Source organism: Arachis stenosperma, chromosome 4, assembly GCF_014773155.1.
Source record: "Arachis stenosperma cultivar V10309 chromosome 4, arast.V10309.gnm1.PFL2, whole genome shotgun sequence".
NCBI classification, from domain to species: domain Eukaryota; kingdom Viridiplantae; phylum Streptophyta; class Magnoliopsida; order Fabales; family Fabaceae; genus Arachis; species Arachis stenosperma.
Window position 1 is genome coordinate 48,623,924 of NC_080380.1, and position 25,314 is coordinate 48,649,237.

The 25,314-nt window shown below is 39.5% G+C and overlaps 1 protein-coding gene and 1 non-coding gene across 2 annotated transcripts in view; both read right to left on the reverse strand.

The window, feature by feature from the left end:
• Positions 1 to 7,811: 7,811 nt before the first annotated feature.
• LOC130974958 (uncharacterized) overlaps positions 7,812 to 25,314 on the reverse strand; it is a 55,208-nt gene continuing 37,705 nt past the window's right edge. The window contains exons 2-3 of the mRNA XM_057899792.1: positions 8,374 to 8,598; positions 7,812 to 8,258 (exon numbers count right to left, since the gene is read on the reverse strand). Coding sequence (XP_057755775.1) covers positions 7,812 to 8,258; positions 8,374 to 8,598 — 672 coding nt within the window. The remainder of the gene's footprint in view (positions 8,259 to 8,373; positions 8,599 to 25,314) is intronic.
• Positions 14,179 to 14,286, reverse strand: LOC130978562 (small nucleolar RNA R71). Its single transcript, XR_009086186.1, has one exon. It is a non-coding gene; the product is annotated as a small nucleolar RNA R71 (small nucleolar RNA).

The window sequence follows — 25,314 nt, forward strand, 5'->3', positions numbered from 1 at the left end:
ACATAATGCTTCCTCACTTGCATAAATGCAAGGCTCCTTCCATGGCAAGCTGTATGTAGGGTGTCACTATTGTCAATGGCTACTTCCCATCCTCTCAGTGAAAATGGTCCAAATGCTCTGTCACAGCACGGCTAATCATCTGTTGGTTCTCGATCATGTCGGAATAGGATCCATTGATCGTTTTGCGTCTGTCACTATGCCCAACAATCACGAGTTTGAAGCTCGTCACAGTCATTCAATCCTTGAATCCTACTCGGAATACCACAGACAAGGTTTAGACTTTCCGGATCCTCATGAATGCTGCCATCAATTCTAGCTTATACCACGAAGATTCTGATTAAGGAATCCAAGAGATACTCATTCAATCTAATGTAGAACGGAGGTGGTTGTCAGGCACACGTTCATGGATTGAGGAAGGTGATGAGTGTCACGGATCATCACCTTCTTCATAGTGAAGTGCGAATGAACATCTTAGATAGGAACAAGCATGTTTGAATGGAAAGCAGAAATAATTGGATTAATTCATCGAGTCGCTACAGAGCTCCTCACCCCCAACAATGGAGTTTAGAGACTCATGCCGTCAAAGAGTATAAATTTCAGATCTAAAAATGTCATGAGATACAAAATAATTCTCAAAAAGTTGTTTAAATACTAAACTAGTAACCTAGGTTTACAGAAAATGAGTAAACTAAAATGGATAGTGCAGAAATCCACTTCTGGGGCCCACTTGGTGTGTGCTGGGGCTGAGACTTAAGCTTCTCACGTGCACGGGCTGTTTTTGGAGTTGAACACCAGGTTGTAACCTGTTTCTGGCGTTGAACTCCAACTTGTAACCTGTTTCTGGCGCTGAACGCCGACTGCAACATGGAACTGGCGTTGAACACCAGTTTACGTCATCTATCTTCAAGCAAAGTATAGACTATTATATATTGCTGGAAAGCCCTAGATGTCTACTTTCCAACCCAATTGAGAGCGCACCAATTGGATTTTTGTAGCTCCAAAAAATCCATTTCGAGTACAGGGAGGTCAAAATCCAACAGTATCAGCAGTCCTTTTTCAGCCTAAATCAGATTTTTTCTCAGCTTCCTCAATTTCAGCTAGAAAATACCTGAAATCATAGAAAATACACAAACTCATAGTAAAGTTCAGAAATATGATTTTTGCCTAAAAACTAATAAAAATCTATTAAAAACTAACAAAAACATACTAAAATCTACTTGAAATTACCCCCAAAAAGCGTATAAAATATCCGCTCATCACAACTCAAACAAGCAAATCAACAAAAGAGCAAACTATTCACAATATTAACATATGTACAATAACCAATAACAAGCGCACATTTGCAATTCCCCGGCAACGGTGCCATTTTGGTGAATGGAATTTTGTGTGGTCTAGAATTTCACAATAAATTCTTGTTGCAAGTATAGTTTCTAAACCAACTAAAATTCTTTCATACAAAAATTTGTTTGTCACAAGTACAAACCATTAAAATTAATAACCGAAGTATTCAAACCTCGGGTCGTTCTCCATAGGAATTGCAATAAAGTGTTTTTGTTATTAGTTAGAGGTATATTTTGGGGTTTTTGGAATAAGAGACAAGAATTGTAAATTGCAAAGGAAGTAAACTAACAAAAGGCTCTTGGTAAGGTGTGAGAACTAGACATCCTATCCTGGCTATCCTTATCAATTGTGATATCAATCGTCCATTGATCCCACTTAGTCAACCTCCAACTATAGAGGAAAGTTAAGTGGATGAACCAATTTGATTCCTTAAGTCCTAGTCAACTCCTAAGGAAAGACTATCTTTATTGGAATTCAAATCAATTAGCAACTTCTAATTATCGATCAACAAGAGAGTTTGATAACTCAAGTGTCACCAATTTCTCAACCTAAGCCAAGAGGAGAAAATTCTACTCTAGCATCCTTTCAAGCATTTAATCAAACACTTGGAAGGCAACAAAGGAAAGTAAGATAAATTGCAAGACAAGTAAATCTACAATTACTAATAGCAAGAAATTAACAATCAACAAATCAAATCAACAATAAAGGAACATAAATAAATTGCATTAAAAGAGAAATAGAAGAAACAAGAGTGCATCAACATAAAAGTAAAGAATTACAAGGAGTAAAGTACAAAACTAGAGAGAGGAGAAGTAGAGGAACAAGAAACTGTAAAGGAAAAGTAAATCAAAGCATGAATTAAACCTAGATCTAGAGAAGAATGAAACCTAATCCTAATCCTAATTCTAGAGAGAAGAGAGAGCTTCTCTCTCTAGAAACTAACAAAAGCCTAATAAAACTCAACTAAAACTAACTATCTAACTAATTGCCTCATCCTTCTTCAATCATCGGGTTAAATAGCATCAGAAATGAGTTGGATTGGGCCCAAAATGCTTCAAAAATCATTGGCTATGAGTTGCCTGTAGTGAGTCACGTGCGAGCCTCAATGCGTACGCGTACATCACACGTATGCATTTCTAAACGCCAGGGAACTATAGCAAATCTTATATCATTTTGAAGCCCCGGATGTTAGCTTTTCAAAGCAACTAGAACCGCCTCATTTGGACCTCTTTTGCTCAAGTTATGATCGATTAAGTGTGAAGAGGTCAGGATTGACAGTTTTGCGATTCCTTCATTTCTTCATGAGTTCTCCATTTCAACATGCTTTTTCTTCATTCCCTCAATTCCAATCTTTGCCTCCTAAACCTGAAATCACTTAACAAACATATCAAGGCATCTAATGGAATCAAGGTGAATTAAATTTAGATATTTTAAGACCCAGAAAGTATGTTTTCACTCTTAAGCACAATTAAAAGAAAATTTACAAAATCATGCTATTTTAGTGAATAAATGGGAGACAAGTTGACAAAACTCTCTAAATTCAACACAAGATAAACCCTAAAAATGGGGTTTATCAATGCCTTCAGTTGTTCCCAGAATTCCATTGGAGGGATCTCTTGGGAATGTTCGGGTTCCTTCCTTTTTAGGTTATCATCTTCTATCTTGGAACTCTCCATTACCTACTTGGTGATTGGTTTTTCTTCTGGAATAAAGTGGTCTGATGGAATTATAACCGTAGCCTCTTGGCATAAGCGGAAGATGAGATTTGGATAAGCCAGCATGGCACTAGTGGAATCTCTGTTTGAAAGCTTGTAAATCTCACGGGAGATTAATTGGTGGACTTCCACCATATTCCCCATCATGATGCAGTGAATCATCATTGCTCTATCAATATTAACTTCAGAGCAGTTACTTGTGGGAAGTATAGAACGCCTAATGAAGTCTAGCCATCCTCTAGCAACAGGCTTGAGGTTTGCCCTTTTTCAGCTAGCATGGCTCCCCTTTGGTATTTTCAATCCATTTGGTTCCAGGCAGGTATATGTCCTCTAGGACTTGATCCAGCTTTCGTTTGGCTACAACCCTCCTGTTGTATGACTCACGGTCATCTCTTTGCAGAGGTAGTTTGAAGACCTCTCTCACCTTGTCTAGGTGAAAGTATATGATCTTCCCTCTGACCATGGTACGATAAGTATGGATGGTTGTTCCATCTTTGTTTTGTTTATCTGTCATCCACAGATTTGTATAGAATTCCTGGATCATGTTGTATCCAACATTTAATTTTGGATTACTTAGAATTTTCCAGCCTTTCCTTCGAATCTGCTCTTGTATCTCTGGGTATTCTTCTTCTCTAAGGTTGAATCCCACTTCAGGGATTACTGGTCTCTTGCTCATTATCTTATGATAATGTTCCTCATGCTGCTTGGTGAAGAAGGTTTGAAAACAACTGTTGAGTTGTCTTCTTTCTTGTTCTTTGGGGCGATCTTGCTGCTTCTTGGAGCCATAGGATTGAATTCTTGATGCGAGAACAGGGCTCCTGCCACACCAAACATAAAAATTTGCTCGTCCTCGAGCAAAAAAGTAAGAAAGGAAGAAGTAGAAAAAAGAATAGAAGAGGGAGGGAGAAGAGAGAACTCGAATGAGAGGTGATGAGTGATGGCGGGGGGCACGATCATCATATATATAGGGGGATTTTCGAAAATAACCATGGATAAAAGATAAAATTTTTTGAAAAAGATAAAAATAAAATAAAACAAGATAAGTTGTTAAATATAATAGATAAGAAAAGATTTTAAGAGGATAGAAAAGGCATTAAAGGCAAGATATGAAAAGAATTTGAAAAAGATATAAACAAGACGAGAAAAAGATTTTGAAAGATTTTAAAAATAAGTTGTAAAAGTTATGCAATTTTGAAAACATTTGAAAAATAAAAAATGTTTTAATTTTGAAATTAAATTGAAATTGAGGTACTTAAATAAGATTTGATATTAAAATTAAAGAATTTTTGAAATTAAATTGAATGAAGATGAGTTGAATTAAGATAAGAATGAAAAATTGAAGCTACCTCCCTGCTACCATGCTGGCATTTAAACGCCCAGAATGCTAGCATTCTAGCGTTTAACGCCAGAGTAGTCCTCCCTTTGGGGCATTAAAGGCCTAGCCAGGGCCTCCTGGCTGGCATTGAACACCAAGCTGATGCTCCCTCTTGGCGTTTAAACGTCCAGTCGGGACCTCCTGGTTGGCGTTTAAACGCTAGGCATGTGCTCCCTTCAGGGCGTTAAATGCCCAACACCCTACCCTTTATGGCGTTTAAACGCCAGAAAGCTCCTTACTCCAGGATTTTATATTTGCTGTTCTGCATCATTCTGTCTCTGTGTAAGCACTATACAAGATCACTAACACTAAAAATAATATAATTAAAAACTAATTAAAAAGAAAATGAAATAGAACGGAAACAACTAGGAAATAAATAAAGTATGAGTGATTATTGGGCTGTCTCCCAACAAACGCTTCTTTAATGTCTTAAGCTGGACTTCACTGTATTTAACTTAGTAGCAGTGTTGAGCCTCCTGGCTCTATATCTCCTTCAAGGTAATGCTTAATCCTCTGTCCATTGACAGTGAACCTGGTCTCTTTACCTTGAAGTTTTATATGTCTGTACGGTGATACCTTGGTAATCACAAACGGTCCCATCCACCAAGATTTAGGTTTCTCGGGGAATAGTTTGAGTCTTGAGTTGAAGAGTGGGGCTTTCTGTCCTGGTTCAAAGACTCTAGAAGCTAGCTTCCTGTCATGCCACCTCTTTACCTTTTCCTTATAGATTTTTGCATTTTCAAATGCTTCTAAGCGGAATTCGTCCAACTCATTTAGTTGGAGCAGCCGTTTCTCCCATGCTGCTTTAGCATCAAGGTTGAGAAATCTAGTAGCCCAATAAGCCTTGTGTTCTAGTTCCACTGGCAAATGATAGGACTTCCCATATACTAACTGATATGGTGAAGTTCCAATGAGGGTTTTGAAAGCTATTCTGTATGCCCACAGAACATCATCAAGCTTTCTAGCCCAATCCTTTCTAGAGGCATTTACTGTCCTCTCTAGAATTCGCTTTAGTTCTCTATTTGAGACTTCAACTTGCCCATTAGTTTGGGGATGATACGGTGTTGCTACTTTATGGCGAACTCTGTATCGGCTTAGGACAGAATCCAACTGTCTGTTGCATAAATGAGTTCCTCATCACTGATTAGTGTCCTAGGGACACCAAACCTGCTAAAAATGTTCTTTTAGAGGAACTTCATTACTACTCTAGTATCATTAGTGGGTGTTGCTATTGCTTCAACCCATTTAGACACATAATCTACTGCCACAAAGATGTAGATTTTTGGGTATGAAGGTGGGAAGGGTTTCATGAAATCTATGCCCCATACGTCAAACAACTCAATCTCTAGAATTCCTTATTGAGGCATTCTATGACCATGAGGAAGATTGCCAGCCCTCTGGCAGCCATCACAATTACGGACGAACTCTCTAGAATCTTTAAAGAGAGTAGGCCAGTAAAAGCTACTTTGGAGTACCTTAGTGGCTGTTCGCACACCTCCAAAGTGTCCTCCATAGTAAGAGCTATGGCAATGCCATAAAATTCTCTGTGCCTCTTCTTCAGACACACAGCGTTGGATTATTCCATCCAAGCATCTTTTAAAGAGATATGGCTCATCCCACAGGTAATATTTTGCATCATGCATGAGTTTCTGGGCTTGCTGCCTGGAAAACTCCTTGGGAATGAACCGTATAGCCTTGTAGTTTGCAATGTCTACAAACCAAGGTACTATTCGAATGGCATAGAGCTACTCATCTGGAAAGGATTCGGATATGTCAGAAGAGGGAGAAGAAGTGCCTGCTACTAGCTCAATCCGGGACAAGTGGTCAGCTACCTGATTTTCTGTCCCTTTTTTGTCTCTAAATTCTATATCAAACTCTTGCAGGAGAAATACCCATCTTATAAGTCTGGGTTTAGATTCCTGCTTAGTGAGTAGTTACTTTAGAGCAGCATGGTCAGTATAAATAACGACCTTAGATCCTACTAGGTAGAATCTGAACTTGTCAATGGCATAAACCACTGTAAGTAGCTCTTTTTCTATAGTAGTGTAGTTTTTCTGCGCATCATTTAATACACGACTAGCATAATAAATCACATGCAAAAGCTTCTCATGTCTCTGACCAAGGACTGCACCAATTTCATGATCACTTGCATCACACATTAGCTCAAATGGCAAGTCCCAGTTGGGTGCAGAGTTGATAGGAGCACTAACAAGTTTGGCTTTTAGAGTTTCAAAAGCATGCAAGCATTCTTGGTCAAAGACAAATGGAACATAAGTGGCCAAGAGATTGCACAGGGGTTTGGCAATTTTATAAAAATCTTTTATGAACCGCCTGTAGAATCTTGCATGTCCTAGGAAGCTTCTGATAGCCTTAACACTAGTAGGTGGAGGCAAGCATTCGATCAGTTCCACCTTAGCTTGATCCACTTCTATCCCCTTATTTGAGATCCGATGCCCAAGAACAATGCCTTCAGTTACCATGAAGTGGCATTTCTCCCAGTGTATAACTAGGTTTTTTTCTTGGCATCTTTTCAGGACCAGGGTCAGATGATCAAGACAGGAGTCAAATAAATCTCCATAAACAGAGAAGTCATCCATGAATACTTCAAGGAACTTCTCTACCATGTCAGAGAAGATAGACAACATGCATCTTTGAAAAGTGGCAGGTACATTGCACAGGCCGAATGGCATTCATTTATAGGCGAATACGCCCAAAGAACATGTGAATTCCGTCTTTTCTTCATCTTGTGGATCTACTGCTATTTGATTGTACCCGGAGTATCCATCCAGGAAATAATAAAAAGCATGACCTGCCAGTCTTTCTAGCATTTGGTCAATGAAGGGTAAAGGAAAGTGATCTTTCCTGGTGGCATCATTGAGTCTTCTATAGTCAATGCACATCCGCCACCTTGTAACTGTCCTTTTTGGGATTAGCTCATTCTTTTCATTGTGAACCACTGTCATTCCTCCCTTCTTAGGAACAACCTGGACAGGGCTCATCCATGGACTGTCAGAAATGGGATAAATGATCCCAGCCTCATAGAGCTTAGTGACCTCCTTCTGCACTACTTCCTTCATAGCTGGATTCAATCGCCTTTGTGGTTGTACAACTAGTTTGGCATTATCCTTCAGCAGAATTTTATGTATGCATCGGGCAGGGCTAATCCCCCTTAAGGTCACTTGTAGTCCACCCAAGGGCGGTCATATGTGTTTTAAGCACTTGGATTAGTGCTTCTTCTTCCTGTGGCTCTAGTGTAGAGCTTATGATTACAGGATAAGTATCTCCTTCTTCCAGAAATGCATATTTCAGGGAGGGGATAATGGCTTAAGCTCAAGCTTAAGAGGCTTCTCCTTTTCCTCAGAGGTTTCCAAAGGTTCCTCTCAGTCAGACTGAGTATCATCTAAGATATCATCTAGCCCTTCCTTGAAGCTTTCGGCCATGTTGACTTCTTCCACCAGGGAATCAATGAAGTCAATGCTCATGCATTCCTCAGGAATGTTTGGATGCTGCATAGGCTTCACAACATTCAGTACGAACTTCTCCTTATTGACTCTTAGGGTTACTTTCCCTTTTTTAACATCGATGAGGATTCGTCCTGTGACTAGGAAAGGTCTTCCTAGGATGAGAGATGCACTCGTGTGCCCTTTCATGTCCAATACCACAAAGGCAGTGATAAAGGCAAAGGGTCCAACCCTGACAATCATGTCCTCTATTACTCCTGATGGTATCTTAATAGACCCATCAGCAAGTTGAAGGCACATGCGGGTTGGTTTGACTTTCTCAGTCAAACAGAGCTTCCTTATTAAGAAGCAGGTATTAGGTTGATGCTTGCTCCAAGGTCACAAAGAGTTGTCCTTGTACAAGCATTACCTAGAGTGCATGGTATCATAAAGCTTCTAAGATCCTTAAGCTTCTCTGGTAAGCTATTCTGAATGATTGTACTACTTCCTCAGTGAGAAGGACTGTTTGTGTCTCTCTCCAATCCTTCTTATGACTTAGAATGTTCTTCATGAACTTTGCATAAGAAGGTATCTGTTCAAGAGCTTTTTCAAAAGGGATCTTTATCTCTAATGTTCTGAGATAATCTGCAAAGCGGGCAAACTGCTTATCCCTTTCGTCTTGATAGAGTTTCTGAGGAAATGACATCTTAGCCTTATAATCATCGACCTTGGTTGATGGAGGCCAAATGCTACGTGTAAGAGAAAAACGAAAAAGAAGAGAAAAATTTTTTTGAAAGATTTTTGAAAACTTTTTGAAAATAAAATAAAAGTTGAAACAAGAAGAAAATTACCTAATTTGAGCAACAAGATGAACCGTCAGTTGTCCAAACTCGAACAATCCCCGACAACGGCACCAAAAACTTGGTGCACAAAATTGTGATCTCAATGGCACCAACAACTTGGTACGCACAATTGTAATCTCAACTCTTTTTCACAACTTCGCACAACTAACCAGCAAGTGCACTGGGTCGTCCAAGTAATAAACCTTACGTGAGTAAGGGTCAATCCCATGGAGATTGTCGGCTTGAAGTAAGCTATGGTCATCTTGTAAATCTTAGTTAGGCGGATTCAAATGGTTATGGAGTTTTGATAATTAAAAGATAAATAAACATGAAATAAAGATAGAGATACTTATGTAATTCATTGGTGAAAATTTCAGATAAGCGTATGGAGATGCGTTATTCCTTCTGGATCTCCACTTTCCTACTGTCTTCATTCAATCATTCATACTCCTTTCCATGGCAAGCTGTATGTAGGGGGATCACCATTGTCAATGGCTACCGTCCATCCTCTCAGTGAAAATGGTCCAGGTACGGGTTACGTAGGGCTAATCATCTGTCTGTTCTCACTTATGTCGGAATAAAATCCAATGATCCTTTTGCGTCTATCACTACGCCCAACAGTCATGAGTTTGAAGCTCATCACAGTCATCCTATCCCAGATCCTACTCAGAATACCACAGACAAGGTTTAAACTTTCTAGATCTCAAGAATGCTGTCAATTGATTCTAGCTTATACCACAAAGACTCTGATCTCACGGAATGGAAGGCTCTGTTGTCAGGAGAGGCAACCATGCGTCATGGACCAAGAATCCAAGAGATATACATTCAAGCTTGTTTTCATGTAGAATGGAGTGGTTGTCAGGCACGCGATCATAGGTTGAGAATGGTGATGAGCGTCACATAATCATCACATTCATCATGTTATTGGGTACAAATGAATATCTTAGAATAAGAATAAGTGTAAATAGAATAGAAGAACAATAGTACTTTGCATTAATACTCGAGGAACAACAGAGCTCCACACCTTAATCTATGGTGTGTAGAAACTCCACCGTTGAAAATACATAAGTGATAATGGTGTTCATTGGCTTCGGCCCTAGAGGGAGAACCAGAATAACCAAGACATAGGTCTAAGGACTAAACATCCAAAGATGATCTAAGGATAATCCAAAGATGTCAGTACAATAGTAAAAAGTTCTATTTATACTAAACTAGTTACTAGGGTTATAGAAATAAGTAAATGATGCAGAAATCCACTTCCAGGCCCACTTGGTGTGTGCTTGGGCTGAGCATTGAAGCTTTCATGTGTAGAGACTTTTTTTGGAGTTAAACGGTAGTTTGCAGCCTGTTTTTGGCGTTTAACTCTAGCTTGTAACCTGTTTCTGGCGTTTAACGCCAGAATAGGGCATGAAGTTGGCGTTTGAACGCCAATTTGCATCGTCAAACTCGGGCAAATTATGGACTATGATATATTGCTGGAAAGCCCTGAATGTCTACTTTGCAACACAATTAAGAGCGTGCCATTTGGGTTTCTGTAGCTCCAAAAACTCCATTTTGAGTGCAGGAAGGTCAGAATCCAACAGCATCAGCAGTCCTTTTTCAGCCTCTGAATCAGATTTTTGCTCATGTCCCTCAATTTTAGCCAGAAAATATGATGAGCGGATAATTTGTATGCTTTTTGGCATTGTTTTTAGTATGTTTTTGGTAGTTTTAGTTGAGTTCTTAGTATATTTTTATTAGTTTTTAGTTAAAATTCATTTTTCTGGACTTTACTATGAGTTTGTGTGTTTTTCTGTGATTTCAGGTATTTTCTGGCTGAAATTGAAGGTTCTGAGCAAAAATCTGATTCAGAGACTGAAAAGGACTGCAGATGCTGTTAGATTCTGACCTCCCTGCACTCGAAGTGGATTTTCTGGAGCTACAGAAGCCCAATTGGCGCGCTCTCAACGGCGTTGAAAAGTACACATCCTGGGCTTTCCAGCAATATATGATAGTCCATACTTTGCCCAAGATTTGATGGCCCAAACCGGCGTTCAAAGTCACCTACAGAAATTCCAGCGTTAAACGCCGGAACTGGCACCTAATTGGGAGTTAAACGCCCAAACTGGCATAAAAGCTGGCGTTTAACTCCAAGAGAAGTCTCTACACGAAAATGCTTCATTGCTCAGCCCAAGCACACACCAAGTGGGCCCGGAAGTGGATTTTTATGTCATTTACTCATCTTTGTACACCTTAGGCTACTAGTTTTCTATAAGTAGGACCTTTTACTATTGTATTAGGGGACTTTGGTAGCTATCTTCATTTTCATGCTATCTTAGATCACTGGGAGGCTGGCCTCACGGCCATGCCTAGACCTTGTTCTTATGTATTTTCAACGGTGGAGTTTCTACACACCATAGATTAAGGTGTGGAGCTCTGCTGTACCTCGAGTATTAATGCAATTACTATTGTTCTTCTATTCACTTCCGCTTGTTCTTTGTCCAAGATATCACTTGTTCTTCAACTTGATGAATGTGATGATCCGTGACACTCATCATCATTCTCACTTATGAACAAGGTCACTGACAACCACTTTGTTCTACAAAGCAACAAGGCCCTAGTGTTTATCTCTTGGATTCCTGATTACACGATGCATGGTTGATCGCCTGACAACCGAGTGTTCGCCTGACAAACGAGCCAGCCATTCCGTGAGATCAGAGTCTTCGTGGTATAGGCAAGAATTGATGGCGGCATTTAAGAGAATCCGGAAGGTCTAACCTTGTCTGTGGTATTCTGAGTAGGATTCAATGATTGAATGACTGTGACGTGCTTCAAACTCCTGAGGGCGGGGCGTTAGTGGCAGACGCAAAAGAATCACTGGATTCTATTCCGGCCTGAACGAGAACCGACAGATGAATTCCGCGTGCTGTGACAGAGCATTTGCAATCGTTTTCACTGAGAGGATGGGAGGTAGCCACTGACAATGGTGAAACCCTTGCATAAGCTTGCCATGGAAAGGAGTAAGAAGGATTGGATGAAGACAGTAGGAAAGCAGAGAGACGGAAGGGAAGGCATCTTCATTCGCTTATCTGAAGCTCTCACCAATGATATACATAAGTATCTCTATCTTTATCTTTATGCTTTATTCATCATCTATACCCATTTGAGTCTGCCTGACTAAGATTTACAAGGTGACCATAGCTTGCTTCATAGCAACAATCTCCGTGGGATCGACCCTTACTCGCGTAAGGTTTATTACTTGGACGACCCAGTGCACTTGCTGGTTAGTTGTGCAAAGTTGTGTTTATGCCATGGTATTGAGCACCAAGTCTTTGGAGCCATTGCCGGGGATTGTTCGAGTTTTGAGTTGTAGTGATCACAATTTCGTGCACCAAGTTTTTGGCGCCGTTGCCGGGGAATTAAATGTCCTAACTACGGTTTCGCATTTGTTCCCTGCAATAACAGTGCCAAGTTTTGATCCGGCAACATGCACCAAGTTTTTGGCGCCGTTGCCGGGGATTGTTCGTATATGGACAACTGACAGTTCATCTTGTTGCTTAGATTAGGTATTTTTCTTCAGAGTTCTTAAGAATGAATTCTAGTGTTTCATGATGATTTGTTGAAATCTGGCTGGCTGAGAAGCCATGTCTAATCTTATTGGACCGAGGTTTCAACTGATCATCACAATAGCTTGTTGATTTCCATCAATCTTGCTATTGGAGCAGCGATCTGCTAAGGCTTGGCTGGCCATTGGCCATGTCTAGTGTTTTGGACCGAAGCTTTCTTTGAAAGCTTGGCTGGCTGTGAAGCCATGTCTAATTCCTGGACCGGAGTCTTAGACTAGCATTGCAATGATTCCTGGAAGTTCAAATTGAGAATTCTGAACCCTTTATTTTCATATAATTTTCGAAAAAAAAAGCACAAAAAAATTTTCAAAAGCATAAAAACCAAAAAGATTTTATGTTTCTTGTTTAAGTCTAGTGTCTAATCTTAAGTTTGGTGTCTTGCATGCCTTGTTTATTTGATCTTAGTTCTATTTTCAAGTCAATAGTACAGGGGACTGAAGATTCAGAACATGCAGCAGAGGAATTACACAGAAAAACTGGGCGTTCAAAACGCCCAGTGAAGAAGGACAGACTGGCGTTTAAACGCCAGCCAGGGTACCTGGTTGGGTGTTTAACGCCCAAAAAGGGTGCATTTTGGGCGTTAAACGCCAGAATGTGCACCATTCTGGGCGTTTAACGCCAGGATGGCAAAGGGGGAAGATTTTGTTTTCAAATCAAATTTTTTTTCAAGTTTCCTAAGTTTTTCAAAATCAAATCTTTTTCAAATCAAATCTTTTCAATCAAATGTTTTCAAAATCAATTTCTTTCCTTTTTCAAAGATACTTACTAACAATTAATGATTTGATTGAACATTTCAAGTTTGTTGCCTTTTCTATTGAGAAAGGTTTAAAGTTTGAATCATATCTTTTCTTGTTAGGCAAGTCATTAATTTTTTTTATCAAATCTTTTTCAAATTGTTTTCAAATCATATCTTTTAAAATTGTTTTCAAATCATATCTTTTCAATCATATCTTCTCAATCACATCTTTTTCAAAATAAATTTTCAATCAAATCTTTTTAACTTCTGATTTTAAAATCTTTTTCAAAAAAATCACTTGATTTCTTTCCCACTTTGAGTTTTCGAAAATTATCAATCAATTTTTCAAAATGTTTTTGACATCTTTTTAATTAATTTTCGAAAATTCTCTTCCTCTCTTCCCACATCCTTCTATTTATGGAGTATCACTCCTTCTTAATGCACAATTCGAATCTTATCTAATTAAAGTTCGAATTCTTCTTTTCCTTCTTCATCCTATTTTTCTTTTCCTCTGACACCTCAAGGAATCTCTATACTGAGACATAGAGGATTCCACATTTTCTTGTTTTCTTCTCCCTCATATGAGCAGGAACAAGGACAAAGGCATTCTTGTTGAAGCTGACCCTGAACCTGAAAGGACCTTGAATCGAAAACTAAGAGAAGCTAAGGCACAACTCTTTGTTGAGGACCTAACCGAATTCTTCAAAGAAGAAGAGCACATGGCAGCCGAAAACAACAACAATGCCAACAATGCAAGGAAGGTGCTGGGTGACTTTACTGCACCTACTCCCGACTTCTATGGGAGAAGCATCTCTATCCCTGCCATTGGAGCAAACAACTTTGAGCTTAAGCCTCAATTAGTTTCTCTAATGCAACAGAATTGCAAGTTCCATGGACTTCCAATGGAAGATCCTCATCAGTTCTTAGCTGAATTCTTGCAAATCTGTGACACAGTCAAGACTAATGGGGTAGACCCTGAGGTCTATAGACTGATGCTATTCCCTTTTGCTGTAAGAGACAGAGCTAGAATATGGTTGGACTCACAACCTAAAGAAAGCCTGGACTCTTGGGAAAAGCTAGTCAATGCCTTCTTGGCAAAGTTCTTTCCACCTCAAAGATGGAGTAAGCTTAGAGTGGAAGTTCAAACCTTCAGACAGAAGGATGGAGAATCCCTCTATGAAGCTTGGGAAAGATACAAACAATTGATCAGAAAATGTCCTTCTGACATGCTTTCTGAATGGAGCATCATAGGTATTTTCTATGATGGTCTCTCTGAACTATCTAAGATGTCCTTGGATAGCTCTGCTGGAGGATCTCTTCATCTGAAGAAGACGCCTACAGAAGCTCAAGAGCTCATTGAAATGGTTGCAAATAACCAATTCATGTACACTTCTGAAAGGAATCCTGTGAACAATGGGACTAGTCAGAAGAAAGGAGTTCTTGAGATTGATACTCTGAATGCCATTTTGGCTCAGAACAAGATATTGACTCAACAAGTCAATTTGATTTCTCAAAGTCTGTCTGGAATGCAAAATGCACCAAGCAGTACTAAGGATGCTTCATCTGAGGAAGAAGCTTATGATCCTGAGAACCCTTCAATGGAAGAGGTGAATTACCTAGGAGAACCCTATGGAAACACCTATAATTCTTCATGGAGAAATCACCCAAATTTCTCATGGAAGAATCAAGAGAGACCTCAACAAGGTTTCAACAATAATGGTGGAAGAAACAGGTTTAGCAATGGCAAGCCTTTTCCATCATCTTCTCAGCAACAGACAGAGAATGCTAAACAGAACCCCTCTGACTTAGCAACCATGGTCTCTGATCTAATCAAAACCACTCAAAGTTTCATGACTGAAACAAGATCCTCCATTAGAAATTTGGAGGCACAAGTGGGACAGCTGAGCAAGAAAGTTACTGAACTCCCTCCAAGTACTCTTCCAAGCAATACAGAAGAAAATCCAAAAGGAGAGTGCAAGGCTATCAACATGGCCGAATTTGGAGAGGAAGGAGAGGAAGTGAACGCCACTGAGGAAGACCTCAATGGGCGTGCCCTGACCTCCACTGAGTTCCCCAATGAGGAACCATGGGAATCTGAGGCTCAAAATGAGACCATAGAGATTCCATTGGACTTACTTCTGCCTTTCATGAGCTCTGATGAGTATTCTTCCTCTGAAGAGGATGAGTATGTCACTGAAGAGCAAGTTGCTAAATACCTTGGAGCAATCATGAAGCTAAATGACAAGTTATTTGGAAATGAGACTTGGGAGGATGAACCCCCTTTGCTCACCACGGAACTGGATGACTTGTCTAGGCAGAAATTACCTCAAAAGAGACAAGACCCTGGGAAGTTTTCCATACCTTGTACCATAGGCACCATGACCTTCAAGAAGGCTCTATGTGACTTAGGGTCAAGTGTAAACCTCATGCCTCTCTCAGTGATGGAGAAGCTAGGGATCTTTGAGGTACAAGCTGCAAGAATCTCATTAGAGATGGCAGACAACTCAAGAAAACAAGCTTATGGACTTGTAGAGAATGTTTTGGTGAAGATTGAAAACCATTACATCCCTACTGATTTCATAGTCCTAGAGACTGGGAAGTGCATGGATGAAAATATCATCCTTGGCAGACCCTTTGATGAGCGGATATTTTGTACGCTTTTTGGGAGTAATTTCATGTAGATTTTAGCATGTTTCAGTTAGTTTTTAGTAAAATAATATTAGTTTTTAGGCAAAAATCATATTTCTGGACTTTACTATGAGTGTGTGTATTTTTTCTGTGATTTCAGGTATTTTCTGACTGAAATTGAGGGAGCTGAGCAAAAATCTGACTTAGGCTGAAAAAGGACTGCTGATGCTGTTGGATCCTGACCTCCCTGCACTCGAAATGGATTTTCTGGAGCTACAGGAGTCCAATTGGCGCGCTCTCAACGGCGTTGGAAAGTAGACATCCAGGGCTTTCCAGCAATATATAATAGTCCATACTTTGCGCAAGGATAGACGACGTAACTTGGCGTTGAACGCCAAGTTCATGCTGCTGTCTGGAGTTAAACGCCAGAAAAACGTCATGATCCGGAGTTGAACGCCCAAATCACGTCATAACCTGAAGTTTAACGCCAAGAAAGGCCTCTACTCGTGGATAGCTTTAGTCTCAGCCCCAGCACACACCAAGTGGGCCCCAGAAGTGGATTTCTGCACCAATTATCTTAGTTTACTCATATTCAGTAAACCTAGGTTACTAGTTTACTATTTAAACAACTTTTACAGACATTTCTTGTACCTCAGGACATTTTCAGATCTGAATTACATACTTTGTGACGGCATGAGTCTCTAAACTCCATTGTTGGGGGTGAGGAGCTCTGCAGCGTCTCGATGATTTACTACCATTCCTTTGTTTTCCATTCAAACACGCTTGTTCTTGTCTAAGATGTTTATTCGCGCTTAATTGTGAAGAAGGTGATGATCCGTGACACTCATCACCTTCCTCAATCCATGAACGTGTGCCTGACAACCACCTCCGTTCTACATCAGACTGAATGAATATCTCTTAGATTCCCCAACAGAATCTTCGTGGTATAAGCTGGATAGATGGCGGCATTCATGAGAATCCGGAAATTCTAAACCTTGTCTGTGGTATTCCGAGTAGGATTCCGGGATTGAATGACTGTGACGTGCTTCAAACTCCTGAGGGATGGGCGTTAGTGACAGACGCAAAAGAATCAAGGGATTCTATTCCAACCTGATTGAGAACCGACAGATGATTAGCCGTGCTGTGACAGAGCATAGGAACGTTTTCACTGAGAGGATGGGAGGTAGCCATTGACAACGGTGACACCCTACAGAGAGCTTGCCATGGAAGGAACCTGCGTGTGAGAAGAGGATTTCAAGGAAGAGTTGAAGTCAAAGGACAAAGCATCTCCAAAACTCCAACATATTCCATAATCCTTTATAAACAAGTAACTCTATTATTCCCTATTATTTTAACTTACAATTTTAAGTAGTTTGTAGTTTGGCCTTTTACAAATAAATCCCAATAACTTCATTAGCCTCCTGACTAAGATTAATAAAATAACATTGATTGCTTCAAGCCAATAATCTCCGTGGGATCGACCCTTACTCACGTAAGGTATTACTTGGACGACCCAGTGCACTTGCTGGTTAGTTGAACGGAGTTGTGAACATACTAAAGATCAAAAGATAGAAATCACAATTTCGTCCACCAAGTTTTTGGCGCCGTTGCCGGGGATTATTGAGTTTGGACAATTGAAGGCTTATTTTATTTCTTAGATTAGGAATAATTTATTTTTATTTTTGTTCTTATTTTTATAGAGTCATTAAATCAATATTGATAGGATAGTTTCTTTTTAAAAATTTCTTTTCAAAATTTATTATTTTTCTCTTAATTAATTGCTAATTTTCGTGAGTTTCAGTGTCTTGTTCTAAGTTTGGTGTCAATTGCATATCTCATATTTTTCTTTAAAAATTTCGACTTGTGATTTTTGTTCTTTATTAATCTTCAAGTTATTTTTGCTTATTTTTCTTGTTTGATCTTGAGTTTTTCTTGCTTTGTGTCTTTTCTTGTTTCACTTGTGTTCCTTTTAAAGCACTAATTGGAATATCTGCATCAAGTGTCATATTTATTCCCAATTGGCTAAAGCATTGGTTTATATTCTTGATAAGGGAGCACCAGTACTTTTGAAAACCTTTTTCAAAAATAATTTTTCTTAATTTAATCTTGTGCCAAACTTTAAGTTTGGTGTTTTCTTGTTAATCTTTCTTTAAATTTTCGAAAACTTGTCTTGATTTTCTAAAAATTTTAAGTTTGGTGTTCTTTCTTTTGTTCTTGGTGTTCTTGTGAACCTTCAAGGTGTTCTGGGGTTTTTCTTGTGTCTTGATCTTAAAATTTTTAAGTTTGGTGTTCCTTGGTGTTTTCCCTCCAAAAATTTTCGAAAACAAGGAACATTAGATCTAAAAATTTTAAATCTTGTGTCTTTTGTGTGTTTTTCTCTTTCATCATAAAATTCAAAATTCAAAAAAATTTTATTTTCTAACTAATTTTGAACTACATTTTTCGAAAATTTTATATTAAAAATTCAATTTTCAATTTCAAAATATTTTCACTTTCATTTATTTATTTTGTTTTTATTTTAAAAAAAAATAAATAAATAAATAATAAATAATTTTCTTTCACAAAATATCTTCAAATTTTTTTTTTATATATCTATATCCCATTTTTGTTATTCCATTACTATAAAATAAATAATTCTCAACATATAAATTCTCAACTTATATTCCATTATGGAAGTAAGTATGAATGGACAGTCCAAGAGGACTCTGGGGTCATATGCTAACCCCACTACTGCTTCATATGGGAGTAGTATCTGTATACCCTCCATTGGAGTTAGTAGCTTTGAGCTGAATCCTCAGCTCATTATCATGGTGCAGCAAAACTGCCAGTATTCTGGTCTTTCACATGAAGAACCTGCAGAGTTTCTGGCATAATTTCTGCAAATTGCTGATACAGTACATGATAAGGAAGTGGATCAGGATGTCTACAGATTACTACTGTTTCCATTTGCTGTAAAAGAACAAGCTAAGAGGTGGTTAAATAACCAGCCTAAGAATAGCATAAAAACATGGAAACAGCTGTCAGAAAAATTCCTGAATCACTATTTCCCTCCAAAACGGATGATACAGCTAAGGCTAAGCATCCAAGGCTTCAAACAAGGAGATAATGAATCCCTTTATGATGCCTGGGAGAGATACAGAGAGATGCTAAGAAAATGCCCCTCTGAAATGTTTTCAGAATGGGTGCAATTAGACATCTTCTACTATGGGCTTATAGAAAAAGCTCAGATTTCTCTAGACCACTCAGCTGGTGGATCCATACATATGAGAAAAACAATTGAAGAAGCTCAAGAGCTTATTGATACAGTTGCCAGAAATCAGCATCTGTACCTAAGCAGTGAATCCTCTATGAAAGAAGAAGCTAAAACAGTAACTGCAGAACTCAGTCCAGTGGATCAGGCTAATGAATTCAATCAGCAATTAGATTTTCTAACTCAGCAACTAGCCGAATTCAAGGAAATATTACAGGAAACAAGAATGGCTAACAGGAACATGGAAGTGCAATTAAAGCAGACAGAAAAGCAACTGTCAAAACAAATAACAGAAGAATGCCAAGCAGTTCAATTAAGAAGTGGGAAAACATTAAATGCCTCACTTCAAAGCAGCAGGAAACCAAGAAATGAACAAGAGGATACTCAAAATCCCTCTGAGGACAATCAGAGCCCAGAGAGGAACAGAGCTGGCGCTGAACGCCCAGACCATGCTCATTCCTGGCGTTCAACGCCAGAAACAAGCATGGATCTGGCGTTGAACGCCCAAAAGGAACATGGTTCTGGCGTTCAAACGCCAGTAACAAACAAGGAGATGGCGTCTAACGCCACTCCAGCTTCCACTCCTAGCATTCAAATGCCAGTGGGTGATCAGTCACATACAAGTGCTGACCTTTCTAAAAAGGCTTCCCAACCCACTTCTGTAGGTAATAAACCTGCAGCAACTAAGGTTGAGGAATACAAAGCCAAAATGCCTTATCCTCAAAAACTCGCCAAGCGGAACAGGATAAGCAATTTGCCCGCTTTGCAGACTATCTCAGGACTCTTGAAATAAAGATTCCGTTTGCAGAAGCACTTGAGCAAATACCTTCTTATGCTAAGTTCATGAAAGAAATCTTAAGTCATAAGAAGGATTGGAGGGAAACTGAGAAAGTCTACCTCACTGAAGAATGCAATGCAGTCATTCTGAAAAGCTTACCTGAGAAGCTTAAAGATCCTGGGAGCTTTATGATACCATGCACATAGAGGGTAATTGTACCAAGCAAGCTTTATGTGATCTTGGGGCAAGTATCAACTTAATACCTGCATCTACTATCAGAAAGCTTGGTTTAACTGAAGAAATTAAACCAACCAGGATATGTCTTCAACTTGCTGATGGCTCCATTAAGTACCCATCAGGCGTGATTGAAGACATGATTGTCAAGGTTGGGCCATTTGCCTTTCCTACTGACTTTGTGGTGCTGGAAATGGAGGAGCACAAGAGTGCAACTCTCATTCTAGGAAGACCTTTCCTAGCAACTGGCCGAACCCTCATTGATGTCCAAAAAGGGGAAGTAACCTTGAGAGTCAATGAGGAGGAGTTCAAGTTGAATGTTGTCAAAGCAATGCAACATCCAGACACCCCAAATGACTGCATGAGTGTTGATATTATTGACTCTCTGGTAAGAGAAGTCAATATGGCTGAGAGTCTCGAATCAGAGCTAGAGGACATATTTAAAGATGTTCAGCCTGATTTGGAGGAGTCAGAGAAGATAATAGAACCTCTGAAAATCCCTCAAGAAGAGGAGAAACCTCCAAAACCCGAACTCAAACCATTACCACCATCCTTGAAATATGCATTTCTGGGAGAAGGTGATACCTTTTCTGTAATTATAAGCTCTACCTTAGAGCCACAGGAAGAGGAAGCACTAATTCAAGTGCTAAGGACACACAAGACAGCTCTTGGGTGGTCCATCAGTGATCTTAAGGGCATTAGCCCAGCCAGATGCATGCACAAGATCTTGTTGGAGGATGACGCCAAACCAGTGGTCCAACCACAAAGGCGGCTGAATCCAGCTATGAAAGAAGTGGTGCAGAAGGAGGTCACTAAATTACTAGAGGCTGGGATTATTTATCCTATTTCTGACAGCCCCTGGGTAAGCCCTGTCCAAGTTGTCCCTAAGAAGGGAGGCATGACAGTGGTTCATAATGAAAAAAATGAACTGGTTCCTACAAGAACAGTTACAGGGTGGCGTATGTGCATTGATTATAGAAGGCTTAATACAGCCACCAGAAAGGATCATTTTCCTTTACCATTCATAGACCAGATGCTAGAAAAACTAGCAGGTCATGAATACTACTGCTTCCTGGATGGATATTCAGGTTATAATCAAATTGCAGTAGATCCCCAGGATCAGGAGAAAACGGCGTTCACATGCCCATCTGGAGTATTGCATACAGAAGGATGCCATTGGCCTGTGCAATGCACCTGCAACCTTTCAAAGGTGCATGCTCTCCATTCTCTGATATGGTGGAAAAATTTCTGGAAGTCTTCATGGATGACTTTTCAGTATTTGGAGACTCATTCAGCTCCTGCCTTAACCATTTAGCACTTGTTCTGAAAAGATGCCAAGAGACTAACTGGTTTTAAACTGGGAAAAATGTCACTTTATGGTGACTGAAGGAATTGTCCTTGGGCACAAAATTTCGAACAAGGGAATAGAGGTGGACCAAGCTAAGGTAGAAGTAATTGAAAAATTGACCACCTGCTAATGTTAAGGCAATCAGAAGCTTTCTGGGGCATGCAGGATTCTATAGGAGGTTTATAAAGGATTTTTTCAAAAATCGCCAAACTCTGAGCAACCTGCTAGCTGCTGACACGCCATTTATCTTTGATAAAGAGTGTTTGCAGGCATTTGAGACCCTGAAAGCTAAATTGGTCTCAGCACCAATCATCTCTGCACCAGACTGGACATTACCATTTGAATTAATGTGTGATGCCAGTGACCATGCCCATTGGTGCAGTATTGGGACAAAGGCATGACAAGCTTCTGCACGTCATTTACTATGCTAGCCGTGTTCTAAATGATGCACAGAAAAATTACACAACCACAGAAAAAGAGCTACTTGCAGTGGTTTACGCCATTGATAAATTCAGATCCTATTTAGTAGGATCAAAAGTGAGTGTATACTGATCATGCTGCTCTTAAATATCTACTCATAAAGCAGGATTCAAAACCCAGACTCATCAGAGGGTGTGCTTCTGCAAGAGTTTGATATAGAAATAAGAGACAGAAAAGGGACAGAAAATCAAGTAGCAGATCACCTGTCCCGAATAGAACCAGTAGAAGGGGCGTCCCTCCCTCTCACTGAAATCTCTGAAACCTTTCCGGATGAGCAACTGTTTGCCATCCAGGAAGTGCCATGGTTTGCAGACATTGCAAACTACAAGGCAGTGAGATTCATACCCAAAGAGTACAGTAGGGTGCAATCAAAGAAATTAATCACAGATGCAAAGTACTATCTTTGGGATGAACCATATCTCTTCAAGAGATGTGCAGACGGAGTAATCCGTAGATGTGTGCCTAAAGAAGAAGCACAGAAGATCCTTTGGCATTGCCATGGATCACAGTATAGAGGACATTTTGGAAGTGAACGAACAGCCACAAGAGTCCTCCAAAGTGGCTTCTACTGGCCTACTCTCTATAAAGACTCCCGAGCGTTTGTGCTTAATTGTGATAGTTGCCAAAGATCTGGCAATCTCCCTCACAGTTATGCAATGCCTCAACAAGGGATCTTGGAGATTGAGTTGTTTGATGTATGGGGCATTGACTTCATGGGACCTTTCCCACCATCATATTCAAACACTTATATTCTGGTGGCAGTGGATTATGTATCCAAATGGGTGGAGGCTATTGCAACACCCACTAATGACACTAAAACAGTGTTAAAATTCCTCCAGAAACACATCTTCAGCAGATTGGTATCCTAGAGTGTTAATTAGTGATGGGGGCACTCATTTCTGCAATAAACAGCTTTATGCTGCTCTGGTCGTTATGGAGTTAGTCACCGGGTAGCTACTCCATATCACCACAGACTAATGGGCAAGCTGAAGTCTCAAATAGAGAACTCAAAAGAATCCTGGAACGGACTGTAATTAACCGTAGAAGGATTGGGCAAGGAGCTTGGATGATGCTGTGGGCATACAGAACAGCATTCAAGACCCCTATAGGGACCTCTCCATACCAACTTGTGTATGGAAAGGCATGTCACTTGCCAGTGGAACTGGAACATAAGGCCTACTGGGCAACCAGATTCCTAAACCTTGATGCCAAATTAGCTGGAGAAAAATGATTGCTCCAGTTAAATGAGCTAGAGGAATTTAGACTCAATGCTTTCGAGAATGCAAAAATTTACAAAGAGAAAGCAAAAAGATGGCATGATAAGAAATTGTCATCCAGAGTCTTTGAGCCGGGGCAGAAAGTTCTGCTATTTAATTCCAGGCTCAAATTATTCCCTGGGAAATTAAAATCCCGGTGGAGAGGTCCATATGTAATCACAAGCGTATCACCATATGGATACATAGAACTTCAGGATAGTGACTCTAACAAAAAGTTCATTGTTAATGGACAAAGAGTCAAACATTATCTTAAAGGCAATTTTGAGCAAGAATGCTCAAAACTGAGACTTGATTAAAACTCAGTAATAGTCCAGCTAATGACATTAAAGAAGCGCTTGCTGGGAGGCAACCCAGCCAATCACAAAATTTAATTTTATTCGTATTTAATTGATTTTTACAGGTATATGTCAAGGTATTTTCAAGGTAAAATAGCAATTAGTTGGATTCACAGAGTTATAAGGGAAATTGGAAGCTCACTGGCGTGAAAAAGCCAGTAAGAAACATTTTGGGCGTTGAACGCCCAAAAGAAGCACCCACTGGGCGTTCAACGCCAGTAAGGGTAGCCTTCTGGGCGTTAAACGCCAGAGAGGAGCATCTTGGGCGTTAAACGCCAGAAGAGCACCTTCTGGGCGTTTAACGCCAGATTGACAGCATCCTGGGCGTTTAGAAAAACGCCCTAGTAACAAAGGACTTCCTGGCGTCAACGCCAGAAAGAGCATCAGCTGGGCGTTGAACGCCCAGGAGAAGCAATTTGGGCGTTAAACGCCCAAACCATGCAGCAGTTGGGCGTTTAACGCTAGGATGGTGGGGAGGAGGTAAAATTCGTTTTTCTTCACAATTTTTTAATTTTTTATGTTTCAATTCATGATTTCTTGCATAAACATGTTTCAAAATATCATCCTTCAATTCCAAAAATTTTAATCCTAAGTTCTAAAATCCCTTTTTCAAAAATATCAAATGTATCTTAATTTATAAACACAAATCTTTTTCCAATCCAAATCTTTTCAAATCTTTTTAACTCATCATATCTTTTGGATTTCGAAATTGCCTCTCCCTCTATTCCTCTTCTATCCTTATTTTGCTTGAGGACAAGCAAACCTCTAAGTTTGGTGTGATTTGCCATGATCACTGAGCTAAAACTCATCAAGATCATGGCACCTAAGGGAACAGGAAGAGCAAGGATGTGAACTTAAGGGAGCTAAAGTGTCAGAAATTTTTCTTGAAGGCACCCCACAGACTAGAGGAACATCCACTTCCCAAAATACAGGTTGTTAAGTTCTAATTCCAGCTTTAACTCTGTGATAGTATTATATAGGATTTTACCTTAGGAGATATTAGTTTATCTATTTTGATTTTATTTCCATTAAGCTATAATTTATTTTTCTCATCATCATCAGGCATGAATAAAGTAGTAGAATTTTTTAGAATAAAGAAGTAATTTATATTTTCGAGTTCTTAATAATAAAATTATAATTAATATATGTGGTGGCAATACTTTTTGTTCTCTGAATGAATACTTGAACAGTGCATAAATTGTACTTTGAATTGATGAATATTGGCTCCTGAAAGGATGAGGAACACGAAAAATATATTGATGATCTGAAAAATCATGAAATTGATTCTTGAAGCAAGAAAAAGCAGTTCAAAAAAAAAAAAAAAAAAAAACAAGCCATGAGCACTAGCAAGAGTAAAAAGGGATCCAAGGCTTGAGCATCAATGGATAGGAGGGCTAAGGAAATAAAATCCAGGCCTAAGCGGCTAAACCAAGCTGTCCCTAACATATGCTTGTGGCATGCAGGTCCAAGTTATAAGCTTGAGACTGAGTGGTTAAAGTCGTGATCCAAAGCAAAAGAGTGTGCTTAAGAGCTCTGGACACCACTGACTGGGGACTCTAGCAAAGCTGAGTCACAATCTGAAAAGGTTCACCCAGTTATGTGTCTGTGGCATTTATGTATCGGTGGTAATACTGGAAAACAAAGTGTTAGGGCCACGGCCAAGACTCATAAAATAACTGTGTTCAAGAATCAACATACTACACTAGGAGAGTCAATAATCTTGAATCGAGTTCCTAAGGATGCCAACCATTCTGAAATTCAAAAGATACAGGGGGATGCCAAAACTGTTCAGAGACAAAAAAACTACAAGCCCCGCTCATCTAATAAGAATCTAAGCTCATTTAAAACTCTAAAATATTATTACTTCTTAACTTCTGTTAGAACCTATTTTATTCATCTAGTTGCTTGAGGACAAGCAACAGTTTAGTTT